The 15,204-nt window shown below is 34.5% G+C and overlaps 1 protein-coding gene across 6 annotated transcripts; it reads right to left on the minus strand.

Annotated features, from left to right (window-relative positions):
* Positions 1–2,939: 2,939 nt before the first annotated feature.
* Positions 2,940–11,639, minus strand: LOC18445320 (DENN domain and WD repeat-containing protein SCD1). Of its 6 annotated transcripts, none has more exons than XM_006855459.3 (8): positions 11,193–11,639; positions 9,748–9,937; positions 8,283–8,365; positions 7,968–8,073; positions 6,107–6,324; positions 5,201–5,243; positions 4,283–4,536; positions 2,940–3,490 (listed from the first exon to the last, which is right to left on the minus strand). In XM_006855459.3, the coding sequence occupies exons 1-8, from the start codon at positions 11,357–11,359 to the stop codon at positions 3,076–3,078; spliced, it is 1,476 nt and encodes a 491-aa protein (XP_006855521.2). In that variant the 5' UTR covers positions 11,360–11,639; the 3' UTR covers positions 2,940–3,075. The 6 variants fall into 6 exon arrangements, with proteins under 6 accessions (XP_006855521.2, XP_088715520.1, XP_088715524.1 ...); XM_088859394.1 differs by having other exon boundaries at positions 9,748–9,803; positions 11,193–11,558; XM_088859398.1 differs by lacking the exon at positions 4,283–4,536.
* Positions 11,640–15,204: the final 3,565 nt, after the last annotated feature.

A 15,204-nucleotide genomic window follows, 5' to 3' on the forward strand; every position in this document is an offset into this window, starting at 1 on the left:
GGATTGGTTGTTCTTTCTACTTGATGCTTGTGATTGATTTGTAGTATACTAAAAATACTTAATGATGAGCCAAATGGATTTATGAAAGTTGTACTGATTGTCGTGTTTAATACTGTTTTTTTTTGGGTAATATGATACACATCTTGATTGTCATGACTATTTTTGGATCGTGCTTGATAAGGCCATGAATTTTGTGAATGTTATGGAATATTATAGAATATGATGGTTATGGATTGTATGAAAGTTATCAAATGTGATTAAGTTTTATAGAGTGAAAATGGTCATGAATGCTATGAATAGTAGGGAATATGACGGTCATAAATGTTATAAATGGTAGGGAATATGATGGTCTTTTATACACTGAAAATGGTCATGAATGTTATGAGTGGTAGGGAATATGATAGTCGTAAATGTTATAAATGGTAGGGAATATGATGGTCATGAATGTCATAAATGCTAGGATGAAAATGGTCATGAATGTTATGAGCGGTAGGGAAGATGATAGTCATAAATGTTATAAATGGTAGGGACTATGATGGTCATGAATGTCATAAATGGTAGGAAATGTGATAGTCATGAATATTGTAGAATAATTATGTCTTGTTGAGTAATTATGCATGATTAAATAATTATGTTTTATGAAATATCCATTTTTAATAAAAATCATATTTTTTTAGATAATCATGATTTGTTAATAATGAATGGTAGGGAATATGATGGTCGTGAATGTTATGAATGGTAAATGTGATGGCCATCAATATTATGAATATTTTGATGGCTTTGTAGGGAGGGTGATGGTCATGAATATTATAGAATGATTATGTCTTGTTGAGTAATTATGCATTATTAAATCATTATTAAGAATTATTTTGGTTTATCAATATTCGTGTTTTGCATAATTAAATAATTGAATAATATTTTGTAATAACTATTTACCTAATAATCATGTTTCATTAAATTATTACCATTTTTTTTTGTTCTTAAGAATATGAAAATCTGTTTGATTACCAATCAATGGAAATGGAAATAATTGTGAGGAATCCATGAATTTTGTATAGTTTATCTAACCAAGAGATTTCAGGAATCCTTGATACTGAAAATCTATGAATTTCAAACGGGCCCTTAGAGAACTTATTTTTCATGAGAGAGAAGAAGAAAAATGGAACTCATGCCTAAAAAAAACGTTTTGAAAATGGGTGGAATTGATATTTCGTGGAAATTTTCTCTTTTATTGGACAAGTTTTTTCCTTTAAGAATTTATATTATAATCACGAGTATAAAACTGATGATTCAACTAGGATCAACCGCCTAAGACTGACTGTCGATAATCTCCTCACACCAGACACCTGTATTTAGTTTATTTTAGAGAGAGAATAGTACAAAAGAATCGAATGGGAAATTAATATAATGGGAAGTTAGCACATAAATCCATTAAACCCTTTCCCTCCATCAAAGAACCCCTTGGCTCCCATTGGCCTTTACCTTTGTTTTTTATTATTGTTTACCTTTGTTTTTTATTATTGTTAAAATTATTACTTGTTTTTTAATGCGTTAGGTAATTTTTATTATTGTTAAAATTGTTACTTGTTTTTTAATGCGTTAAGTGAGAATGGAAGCTTAGATTTTAGTTGGGGCACAAGACCACGACCCCAACCCCATTCTTAAGCCAAGCTATATAATATACAAGGAACACACCATATTGAGATCTTCTCTGGAAGGAAACCCATTCTTAAGCCAAGCTATATAATATACAAAGAGCACACCATATTGAGATCTTCTCTGGAAGGAAATTTGCCAATGGTTATGTAAGACAGATGATATATTACATACGAGGTCATATAGTATACTCCCTCGGAAGCATACTATATATTTACTCCCTCGGGCAATACACTTTTAGGGACATTATTTTTTATTTTTGAGACCCATATAATTATAATTAGATATTTAATTTTTAAAAAAAATATTTTGAGTTATTTGAACATCTAGATCATTCCCTCCATTGGGTGCTTCATGCAATCTTTGGCCTTTTTTCCAAGTATATAGAGAGTGAAATTTAAATTCTTTTTTCTTTGAGGTTAATTGTTGGGTTCTAAAAGATCACATCTCAAAAAGATCTAAAAGATATTCCTAATGCAGGTTTTGCGTCAGGGACTAGATGGATTGTATACTCCCACGGAAAAAAGATCTTTTCGCATTACATATGATATGGTCAAGCCAGTCCTTCAACCATGCAAGCCAAACTTGAATATGGCTACGCTCAGGTTAGTTCTGCTCGTTGACATCCCTACCCAAAGTATCAACACCTCCACCGGAGATATAAAAACGCCTTAGTTCTACCTTCTACTAGATTAACCTTTCAAAATGTTGTGTTTGAAGTATGAGACATACTGTAGTCCAAAATTATTTATTTTCAAGACCTTGGGAAAATTCACAAGTCCCTCTTTGAGACTAAAGGTTTAGAACATTGCCCACCATATAAGTGTTTTGTGGTATTTTAGGATAAAAATATCAATTTTGGTGCTGTAATATTATTCCCCATTTTAGTTGTATGGGTTGAGTAGGCCTGGAAACGGGCCGGACTTGCACACGGCCACCCATGGCCATAGACCCCATATCGCTGGCCGAGGCCCGGCCTGAACCTAACCAAGCCCTGGATTCATAGGGGCTGGGCTGGGCTGGACCGGACCAAATACAATAAAACAAAAAACATAAAGAAATAAAGGGTCAGCCTGGGTCGAACCGGGCTAGCCCCGGCTGTGGCCCTACCCTTGAGCCATAGTTGCCCAGCCCAAACCCCACCCTCAGGCAACTTTTTTGGTCCTGGCCCTATTTTTTTAGGGCTGGGACCCACCCCGGGTTTGTGATATCAATTAACAACCTGGCGCCCCACAATTGAAAAACTTGTATTGGTTTGCTAATTTTAAAATTGGACAATGTCATTATCCGAACCAAAGAAGGATATTTTAAAACAAGGAAAACAAAGGGGGGTAGGCGGGGGAAGAAAAAGCATTCCGCCCTACATTCTCCATAATATTTTTCTGTATATCGGCACAAAAAAGAGGCAAAGCCAAACAATCACTCACCATGTGACTGGAAACTAGAATCCCAAAACTTGGAAATGCCATCTTCAACACCCTCAAAATTCTCAACTTTTGAAGACAAGGGTTCTTTACAATCAGAAAAATCCCTCAGCAAGGTGAGAGATACCATTCCACGGCAACTACTAGTCACTATTCTCAACTTATCCACAGCCATTGTAGCCAAAACAGACCTAGTTTCAGTCTCATCTTCCTCGATACCACAAGGGAGAGTGCATGTTTCCAAACCTGTGTCGGTTTCCCATATCTTAACGAAGCTGTCTTCAGACCCGCCAGTGACAACCTTGTAGGAGTCCATGTGCACACATGTGACAGGTCCCAAATGCCCATCCAACACGGCCATGGCTTCTGCCTTTTCGTGTAACTTCCTAATATCCCACAGTTTTGCAGTCCTGCAAAAAAGAAAAGATATGCTTTCCAATTTTATAGTAGCACTAATGGCAGCAGTTGAAATAATAATAATGATTGCAGCATCAATAATCATCATCATGATGTGCCAATTGTTTGTATACTGAAAAAAAGATCTGACTCAAAAAGGAATGAGAGCCTGAGGCCTGGTTGGTCAGGGTGGCGAAGCCACTTAACCACTACATATACCAATCTGTGCCCCCCACCCCACAAAAAACAAAAAAACAAAAAAAAAGAGAGGAAAAAGACATCCAAAATACAAGCAATGTCCCATTGCATGATTCAAGCAACAAGATCGAGCCTACTAGCATGTGCAGTTCAAGCTAATAGTGTGATCCAGATTTTCATTCATTTGAATGGGATGCTTACATTTAATTAATGTAACTATCTAATTCTAATTCTTAAAATTGAATAGGAATAATCTTCTGATTTTGAAACTGTTTTCGAGACGAGCACACTAACAGAAAAATAGGTCCCCTACAAATTAACAAAAAGAGAAAGATCGCTCTTAAGACAATGACTACTACAGCTATAGCACCAACATTAGTACTGGAGCCAAAGAAAACACAAAACACAAAACACAAAAAAAGTTTATGGAATTAAATTCTGAATGGATGTGTTCGCTACATTTTCCCTTACAAAAAGAAACAAGACAAATAGCAACAAAATCACACAAACACTAAAATTCACTAGAAGTTTCCATATTTTCTGCGTGAAGACTGCCTGAAAGAAAGCTTCACAAAGACTGACAAAATCAATGGCATCATTATGCTTACTTGTCACTTCCTCCAGTGCAAATGAGATGTTTAGTTGGAAGCACCTCAAGCGCCTGCAGTTTGTGAGCATCACTGGCAACAGAAGCGACTGCCTTCATGGTTCTCAAATCAATCACATTCAAAGAAGACCCAGCTCCAACATAACATAAAGCTTCATTGCATTTCATGCCAATAGGTGCTCCAGACACACGGGCAGTGCCAACACAGGCTGTCGAACCAGATGCAGTTGAAACACTAGAGTCCCAAACTCTCAACTGTTGGAACACTAATTAGTCAGCCAAATTTTGAGTCTCTTCATCAAGAAAAGTCACAAATACAAACCTACCACATGCTTAGGATTACTGTTTGTTTTGTAGTACATATTTTCCTATAATTGAGGCTTTTGATTAGGTATATGGCTTCATTAATGTTAATAGACTCCTTGACGTAGTTATACATTTTGTTTCAAGAATGAGTAGAAAATGTTAGATACTGGGTGCAAAGGTATAAGTTCAGGGCACTTGGGTGAATAGTGACTATTCCACTTACAGCTTAACCTTCACACACGACTTAGGAATAAAAGCACACCCTTTAAAATGTTTTGGAATGGTTTGAGAAACACAAGGAATGGTTTGAGAAACACAAGGAATGGTTTGAGAAACACAAGATATAACTAAGTTTACAATGACTTAAATTAACTAATAAAGGAAATTCTGCACATTGTATTTAACAGAAATTAAAGTAGATTAAGGAACAGAATAAAGACTTATGAACAGAAAGCAAACATAAAAGGGTTTGTTGCAGACACAAGGTAAAAACTATCTAAGAGTGCTAAAACACCCATTAGCTCCCAATACGAGAGAAGTGCAGTTTCGGTCATGTATAGATATGCTACAACTTAGAAGCCAATGGCATAATAAGTGCAAGATGTTTTCATACCTTTGAATCTTTTGAAGCGCTCACCAAGAGTGAAGACTTGTGCCTGAAAAAGACATGGTGCACAAGTAAATTTCTACCACAAACAATAGAGAACTAACAAATCCCACGCACAACTTGCACCTTTAGGTATGGTGGAAAATCAATTGCGTTAAGTGTATACAGGAAAAGGCGTAGCATAGAGTCAATTCCCACATAACTGGAAAAATGAGATGATGCTCAAGTATACATGTACATGAATGTGTGCATACAAAAGAAGCCATTAGTTTGTGGAGAAATATTTGCGAGTAAGAATTGTGAGGAACTAAAAATATGCATAACAATCAATCCTGCAAAAAAATATGCCGCTCCAGTGGGAGGATACTGCCCATTTGCTCCCTCGGGCAAATCTCATACTAGAAATCCTTTAGGACCCCAAATTTTGGGGATGCGACCTCTTGAACGTAGCAATGGACCTCAAAAAAAAAATTTCAAAACGCATATTTTATGTTCTTGAGAAAATAACATCCCATGAATGAACGAGGAACATCCAATGTTCGGAGGACAAGATCAAGGTGTTGAAGAACCCAAAATCTACCTTTTTTATATAAAAAATTTGAAAATAGTCACCTAGTTATTCTTAGTTGAATTCCAAAACCCCAAATAAGAAAAATTATCCGAAAATATAGATTTTACCCTAGGGATCTAATGTACAGTATGCTCCTGGGGAGCATGCTATACATGCTCATTAATCCTTTTAGCAGCCTTCTTGAGTTCTTTAATTTTATTTTTTTTAATGCGTTAGCCTCAGCAGCCTTCTTGAGTTCTGTTATGCATTCTCCAAATTTAGCCATTGCATTCAGGACTGCTTAAAAAAAAAATAGTATGTGAGCACATAAGTCATCCAAAGTTTGGCCATTGGTTACATACCCAGCAACGGAGAGCAATCTCACAGAATGCTCATGCCCATGAAGAGTGGCTCTTAAAGCATTTCGACCATGCCTGCCCTTAGAGGAAAGAGACCAAAGGCGCACTGTGCCATCTTCTCCGCCACTCGCAAGCACCAGTCCACCAAGATCACCCAACAATTTATCTGAAAGAATGGTAACCGGGCCATCATGGCCCCTTAAAGAACGCATCGAACGATCCTGCAACCCACAACTCATGCAAACTATCAGAAAATGTCCACAATTATACGGTATCATTATTTAGCAATGTTTTAAAAAAACGCCAGGTCGGATCAGAATCACCTAATCCGATTCGGGAATCAGTGGGCTGTCCTGGTTCCAGAAATGAATTGGGAACCAGCAGTTCCTATTAGGAACTGGCCGGTCCTGTTTTGCCAGGGAACCAATGGATCCAGCCCCACATTTTATTTTTTATTATTTTTTCAATTTTTTGTTTTGTTCTCAAATTTTTACTTTTTATTGGCCGATTTTCTCTGCTGGATCGCCAATCTCGATCGGTGATTTGCCAACCCGGACCGGTTTCTCCGATGGACGGTTCACCTCGGTGAGCCGAGTTTTTAAACATTGTTATTTAGGGATTATTTATAGAAGAATTGAACATAGCAACATGGTTCAAGAGAGTAAAACTTAAAATAAGTATTTTGTCCATCATTTAGTGAATAGCTTATGGATACCGAGACTTCATATTTTAAAATGGAGTATCCATATCTTGGGTTTCACAAGTGGCTTGTTGAATTTGTTCCAAAACTGCAAATCCTGCGAGAAGGATAACTTGTGAGCCTACCCATGCACGTGCACAAGGTCCTACTCCCATCTAATCTATTTCCAAGGGTGCACGAAGCTATGAAGCATAATTCAAGGAAAGCTGATTCATAATGGAGGAACACATGATACTGTAGGTGTATAAGTACTATGCAGTACAAGTGTATGAATGGCACAATTCCCCACAACCGCTTGGTGCCTTCCCTTCTTTCTACATAGTTCCCTCTTATTTCCTCAATCTATCCATTGTGTTCGCCCAATGTTTCCAGGCACTTGTCATGATGTTCATTTCATTCTTGTGAAAACAATCCAATGCATTTTCCTCCCTACTTCACTGTATTGTTTATGCTTTTCGAAGTAGTTGTCAGCTTCTCGTGCTTCCCAATTCAGGACTTTCTGATATCCTATTTTCTGCACATTATATTCAAATAATCTCCCACACCCATTTCCCCTCCTAGCAACCATATATTGCATCATTATAGCCTTCCAAATTTTTTAATTTCAAAAGAAAGTGGTCTTGACTTTATGAGGATTCTGCATAGTCAATGCATACTCTCAAAGTAGAATTTTGTCTCAACAATCTAAAGTTTCAATTACTTCACAGATTTAACGCTGAATCAATGTACATGATATCAACAAAATTTTGGAACCACACTTCATTTTTTTGTGTTATTTCTAGATCCCCACAATATCTTAGTTCATGGCACTTCATAAACGTTTTCTCTTTATATAGCCACACATTCCCACATTTGGTTTCTCTAAACAATATGTCCAACCCAAAGGCTACCAAATTTGATCCTATAATCATGCATGGTATCAAGAATATCAAAAACAACAAAGACGGATTCAGCCACTTCTCAGCATTTTATGGTATTGCATAAGTTCCTGACAAGGATATTTGAGTTTGTAATTTTGGTTGCAACCCAACACAACTACACATAAAGATCATACTCAATGTTACCAAGAGAAACTTGTCCTCTTGCCAAGAAATAGACATCTCAAAGTATCTCATATACCACATTACAGGTGATTCTGGGACGAAACTCAAGTACATTTTATACCTTCCCCCACAAACGAATAGTATGATCACAACTTGAGGTCACCAAAATCTTATCATTGTTTGATTCTTCACTTCGAAAGAAAGATATATTTCCAAGTGAGAATAATCTGCAAAGATGAGCATCATCACAGGTCAGGATTAGAACCCCAAGATGGACAACCCCTATATCTGGACAAGAAAAATTACTGCAATAACCAGTAGTCAAATTTTCAACTAGTCACTTTTCATTAGCAAGCTACAAAAGAAAGACGCAGAAGCAACGATTATATAGTTTATAACATGTCCATAAACAAAATTTCTCAGGGAAAAAGTTCACCTTAAACAAGTAATCCTAGCTTTGTGATCTGCTAGTCGTTGCCTTTGGTCCGAACCAAACTTCAGCTTATATATGACTGAACCCTAATCATCAGCGATGGCATCATTTTTTTGAGAACAAAAGACTTTATGAGTAGAATTACATGCACGTATAAAAAGCAGAAATCGCAATAAAATAAAAGAAAATAAAATAGATAATACACAAATTACTTCATTTGTGAAATAATTTCCAACAAAATTGTAGCCATTTATACATGCAGATAGTGATTGAGTGAATAAGTTGCTCTCCACAGGTATTTCCAATAAAACTATGTGGACTGTTCATTATATAATAAAAGCATTTGGTAGAACATATAAGTTTTTTTTTCTATAGAAAAATAAAATTTAATTATCGTGGATTTCTGATAATAATAATACAACTGTCATAGCGCACCACTAACTAAGATCATGCAATAAGCACTAAAATCTAGGATAATGATCCATAAACACCGATGTCCAACACAAAACAATGTTTAACAAAAAATCTCTAAAAAATAAAACAGTGTTTAACAAACAACCGCTCCTAAAGAATTTTAAATGCATACATTGCTCAAACATGGAAGTTAATCCTCAATTTGATTGGGTAATTAATTGAATTGTCTCTCTCGACAGATTTAATAAAACCTTATTTAACCAAATGGTAGAAGACGTTCCAGATTATTGCTCTGCAAATGAAAGGTACCAAAATTCACCAGTCTAGGGAGTTGGCATTAGCATTTTAGTCAATTGAATCACAAGCTCGGACATAACTGCCTACCTAAACTACATAAATAAACTAATCCACTATAAATAGACTAATCCATTATAAATTACATGTTTTGCGTACTTGAATTGTTATGATATGTTTATGAGTGTATAGACTATTCCCTTCTAATCAGATAAAAACAAAGTTTTCAACATAATGAACCCAACTGGAAGTGAATCCAAGATATCTTCTGCGACATCACACATTTTTCTGCTAAAGATATGCATCGCCATGAATATTTCTCTAAATAATGTATTATATGCGCAAATAGGACATAAAGAAAAACAAATGCAAATTATCCAAAAGAAAAACAAGGAAAGCTTAATTCACGATTCCTACTTAGCAAGCGACCATGGAATAGGGGGTGGATAGATATTTCAATCTATTTGACCTAATAGATTTCTATTCTTTTTAGATAAACAACAGCCAGTCAGATATGGTTGATACTCAAGTAGCAGCCAGGGTATGGGGCAGTTGAATGAATATGAATGCACACCACGATGAAAGGTTTTCTTTCAGAAGCCACATTTTTACTCTTCAACCAGGATGACATTTTGATCCATTATGAAATCATATCTGGACATATATGTAGCAAAACCATGGAGAACTGAACCTTTTCCCATGTATATTTTTTCCCTTTTGAAAGATCATTTCATCTATCTCAAAGAAATCTGCAGCTTACGTGACTAATAAAAGCATTATTTTTGTCCAGCAATATATGGTTACTAGGTGTTGGTCCTGCATCCAATAGATGGATCCTAGGATCAGCAAATTTGAATTGTTGGAGTGAAGTGAGCCTTGCCAAATAAGCTTCACGAATGCCCCCAAATTTTGAATTATAAGAATGTGTACATTCAACTGGCCATCGCTCCCTACATGTCAATCAAAATCACGAGAGATGATAAAGCATATGATTTATTAGATGCGCTGATGTCCAAGACTAACTACCTTATGTCAAGCACCATGTTTATCATATGATTGTATGTGACATCCCGAAGATTAAAATAGCCCTATATGAGCAGTCATGATAGTCCAACAACTGTCACAGACATAATCAGCATGTAGGGTAAAAGAAGGGACACCTCATTACCCCTTTATAACTGATAGTTATTTCTTAAGAAGATTGCAATTAATTATTCTACTCTGCAATGTATTGAATTTAAAAAACTCATTTTCAGAATCATAGCAACCCTCCGTGTAACATTGTAACAATATATTACGCATGGTCAATGCACACAACACCATTGGAATTAGCAATTAACAGAAATGAAGATAAAACAAGGAGTTCCCATGAAATTTGTATAAACTATGAGCTAGAATTGTAGTTTGCAATAATCCACCAAAGCCCACACCATTAAGCGAGGTAACTAGTTATAGACATGCTAACAATGACGTATACTTTCAGGGATGCTTGCAAAAAATATAGCTCTCACAGTCCTTGAAATCGTATTAGCTCGCGTTATCATTGATCAGACTAGATTTTATGGTTACAAATTTATTTATCCATTCTTAAAGGTTCAGAGAGAAGATGTTTGTGTTTGTGTATTACCTCCAGAATCAAGTTAGAAACTCCCAAATGCCTAGAGAAGTCACAATAATGAAATAGAGAATTCAAATTAGGATTCTACCACAAGTTCTCAAATGCCACAGAGTAAATCTTAAATGTAATTGTTTTTTGGGTTTCCTTGAGGACTTGTTAAGGGATTGGTGTAGTTCTGGTTTGCCTTTGGACCAGGTGATTAGGGTCTATTATCTTCCATAACAAAAAACAATAAAGTAGGCTCAAGCACCCAAATTCAGGAAGTATTAGGCTAACAGCCTCATATTCTTCATCACACAAGAATTACGCATTCTTCTATGAGTTTTTCATTTTGTTTCTCTTATAACTTTCTGTTTATTTCTTTTCCTTTTTCTCTAGTTTGGGAGAGGGAATTAGAAGCAAACTTTTTTTTTGTCCTGGATTTCGGTGAAGTGAAATTTCTATGATTGATACCGAACAAAAGAAAATTCAGCCACAGGGACGTAAACGAACTCGCATATAGTTGCATAGAATATAAAGAGAAGAACCATCATATAAGATACAGTAATCAAATTCAATCCGAAAAACATTTCAAATAAAAAACATACCTAAACCGCCGGTTCCAAACATGGTCGGAATAGGCCACATCTCTGAACCTTCGACAAGTCACGGCCATGTTCGCTAGGTCTTGGAGGTTAAGGCTACTGGTGCAGTGAACCAGAGTATCCATATCTAGGTCGTCCACTTTGATGGAGCTTTCATTAGCTGAATCCATGAATAACCGACCCAAAATTTCCAGAAAAATATTTAATCACTTTAACTTCTAAATCCCCAGAAAAACGTAGTTACGAGGATTCCAAACTCTGGAAACCACGGAGATTGGCCACCTCCGCTATCAAATTCAGAGAAACGGAACATCTATGTGTTTTCTCAAAGTTGCAGAATTCAAATCAAGACTGAAAGTAGTGCCTTGTAAAGCATCGTTAAGGACCTCATCCTATTTATGTACGGGCGCGATTAGAGTGAGGCGGCGGTTTTGGGATGAAAATGCGATTGTCCACGGAAGAAAAAGATAATTTATCTTTGGAAAATTGTTTCATGAGGGCTGGACCGCATTTCTACATTATGCGGTTTAGAGGCGTAAAGCATCCATCTTAAAGATGGACTTGTAGTTCATTTAAAAAAAGTGGAACTATAAATCCGAATGTTTTTTAATATAATTATTATTTTTAGTTTTCAAATTATTATTTTTTTATATTCATGATTTCCATGATAAGGATTATGTATTCTCTAAAAATTAGGATCAAATTATATTTAAAAAATATATTTATTGCCAAGCATGCATTTCTACAATATGTGGGTTGGCCGGATAGAAACCGTGTCCTTTATCTTTAGGTACAGTTTGTATAGAGCCTGTTGGAAACAATCAAAGTAAAGCGCACCTTCAAATACTGTTGAGAGATGTGATTTTAATATTGAAAATCTTTGTGATAGCTTTAAAATATATTTTTATTTTTAATTATATATATTATCTCTGTTGAGAGATGTGATTTCAATACTGAAAATCTTTGTAATAGCCTTAAAATATGTTTTTTTTTTTAATTATATATACTATCTATATCTATAGTTAAGTGAGAGTTAAGAGATGGATAAGTGTTTCGAAAATTTAAAAAAAAAAAGACCTTAATTCTACGGACAGTGGTAGTGAGAGACATTGTTTTTGGTTTTTTTGGGTGAGTAAGTGGGGAGAGGCCCCTACCAATGGTTGGAATTGAGCACATGACATAACGCTGCAAATCCTGGAACGCACCAATTAAGCCCAAGCTCTTTTTCTAAGTTGTAGGAGAGATGCAAACCTTTAACGGAAGAGAGAGAAAGTATAAGTAAGAGAGAGAAAATAAAGAGAGAAAGAGAGGGAGATAGCCCTTCAACAAAATAGATTCTTATATTTATGGGATTATCAATATGCCCTCCTTTAAGAGAAGAGAGAGAAAGTATGGAGATTTAGAATACGCATAAGCATGTTTGATAATTGGAAGGTAAATATCATCTTATTTGATAAATTGGAATATTAAAGAAATTTTAAGTACCTATGTTTGACAACCGGTTAAGTGAGAGTATAAAATAATATATACTACATATCATAATGTAAATATCTATTGCATACATAAATTATAGGGAAAATTACCTAAATATTTGTTTTAGTTTCCATTATTACTAAAATATCAAATATTTTTGGTTATCACTAATACGTCTGTTTTGTTTTATTTCATAACAACTTTTTTTAAAAAAATGAAACTACTCATTTTCAATTTTTGAAAAATCCTAATCATGAAAAACCAAAATAAGGTTGAGTCCCTGCATATTCTCTCTCCATTACATCGATAAAAACTTTTTTTTTTTTTTTACTCTCTCCACGTCACCAACACCTCTCTCTACATTACATTGGTAAAAACAATTTTTTTGCAACTCTTTCTCTCTTTCACCGCGGGTTTTGTTTCTTTAGGTAAGTTTCACCCAGTGTCTTGGAACTCTCTCTCTCTCCCCTTCACCAAGGGTGGTGAAGCGTCTTTTTTGGGTAAGTTTCACCCAGCGTCTTGAGAGAGTAATTCGGCCTGGTTTGGATATTCTCTTGAAAAGCTTAAATCGACGAGAAATCTCTTCACGGGTCATCAACACACCAAAGCTTTCCATTTTCTGTAATTTTTTGCATGCCGATCTCGATGGTGGGGAACAAATTTGAAGGTTATGAGCTATCGATCCTTGTCAATGAAGGCGAGGAAGAAGACCAAGACGCTGGTGAGCGTGCAGTCAAGATTATTCATTGCTTCTCCCAATGACTAATTTAGAGAGAGAAAGAGTCATCCAATATTCATTGCTTCTACAATACTGTTTCAATGGCTAGAACTAATACGTAGTCTCTTCTAATATTAACGAAGAACGTTTTTTATAACGGATCTCTGTAATTGCCACTTTGCTTTATTTCTGAAAACGTACCCAATGTAATGCGTTAAGAGAGAATGGATAAACATAGGTTTAAACCCACCCAATGTAATGCAATGTATAGAGAGAGAATGGATAAACATGGAGAAGAGTTTAAATGGAAAAAGTGGGTAAAACGCGGGTGAAAGAACTATATAGAGAGAGAATTCGGTTGTTCAAAAATTGAATCTAAAAAAATTTGATTAGTCAATAGAAAGAACATGCAGAGGACCCAAGAACCAAAAATTTTGAATTTTCAAAAACCAAAATTGGCTTGATTTCAATTTTTGAAAAAGTAGTTTCGTCTTTTTTTAAAAAATTGTTACAAAGTCCAAAAAACAGACATATCCGTAATAACAGAAAGTATTTGGTATTTTGGTAATAATAGAAACTAAATAGATATTTACGTAAATTTCCCTAAAATATATTTTATATAACAAAATATATTACATTTTATATTATGTAGTGTAATATATTATATTAAATAAATATATATTATATATAATAGTATAAAACAAATATATGGTAATAATTTGAATATAAATATATGATATCCATAACATATTGCAATATATAATATAGTGTATTTTATATTTATTTTATTATATAATAAATAATAAAATATACTATATACATGAATATATATACTATATATAATACAAATATATCTTAATAATTTAAATATAGATATATAATATATATTGCATAATATAATATATATTATATATAATATAACATAATATAATATAGTGTATTTTATATTTTTTATTATATAATATATAATAAAATAAATTAGATTTCAATATTTATAATATAATGTATTCATGTAATATAAAATATGTTTAATATTTTATTGTATTGCTTTGCAATCTTCTCTGTATCAAGCACCAAAGTGTAATCGAATGAAATCTTTTTTTTACAAAATACTTGGCAGAGCATGCATAATTTGTGTTCTTTAACACCCAAAGAGCTGTATCTATTTAATGTACAATCTCTCTCTCTAACACTTCTGTAATTTATCTGAACTATCTTAATAAATGGGATTGAGCTTTGGTAGTCACGCTTATCACTAAAAAGATCAATATTATATCTTGTTTAGTGGGACTGAGTTTTGGTAATCACAATTACTACAAAGAGTTGTACTTAGTTGCTTTGAACTCTACAAACCAATGAGAATTTCATCACATCATCATGTAATCAAAATACCAAGCAGCCTCGATTGATCATAAGAAAACATCTCATTTTCCTCTAAATGTAATTTTGAGAGAAATAAGTAATGGGATTCAGTTTTGGTACTTTGACCATATATATCACAACCTTATCTTAGTAGGTTAACGTTTTATTTTTCAATATATTTCTTACAATTAGACGGTTATAAAACATGCACACCAGAGGTACTTTCTCTCTAAATGTAAAACATAAAAGTTCATGAGAAAGAGGGGGTTTCACACATAATACGTCTCATATTATACAGTCCCTATTAAAAGAACACCAAACATATTTATATCAAATAAATTTAGTTAAAATTCTCGAATTAACAACAATAATTGCTAAAACCTTCTCCGCGTACTATGCTATCTATGAAGGTTGTGGTTTCTATAAAGTTGTAACCTTAGACAATCCAATTAAGGCGCACTT

The sequence above is a fragment of the Amborella trichopoda genome, chromosome 2 (genome assembly GCF_054954075.1).
Source record: "Amborella trichopoda isolate Santa Cruz 75 chromosome 2, AtrichopodaSantaCruz75HAP2 v2.0, whole genome shotgun sequence".
Classification (NCBI taxonomy): domain Eukaryota; kingdom Viridiplantae; phylum Streptophyta; class Magnoliopsida; order Amborellales; family Amborellaceae; genus Amborella; species Amborella trichopoda.

Excerpts from the sequence above, each read along its gene's own strand:
- LOC18445320 (XM_006855459.3), bottom strand. The coding sequence starts at position 11,359 with ATGGATTCAGCTAATGAAAGCTCCATCAAAGTGGACGACCTAGATATG. Across the intron at positions 5,244-6,106 it reads AGATTGCTCTCCGTTGCTGG|GCACAAGTCTTCACTCTTGG; the intron begins GTATGTAACCAA and ends TGTCTTTTTCAG. Across the intron at positions 3,491-4,282 it reads TGCACTGGAGGAAGTGACAA|GACTGCAAAACTGTGGGATA; the intron begins GTAAGCATAATG and ends TCTTTTTTGCAG.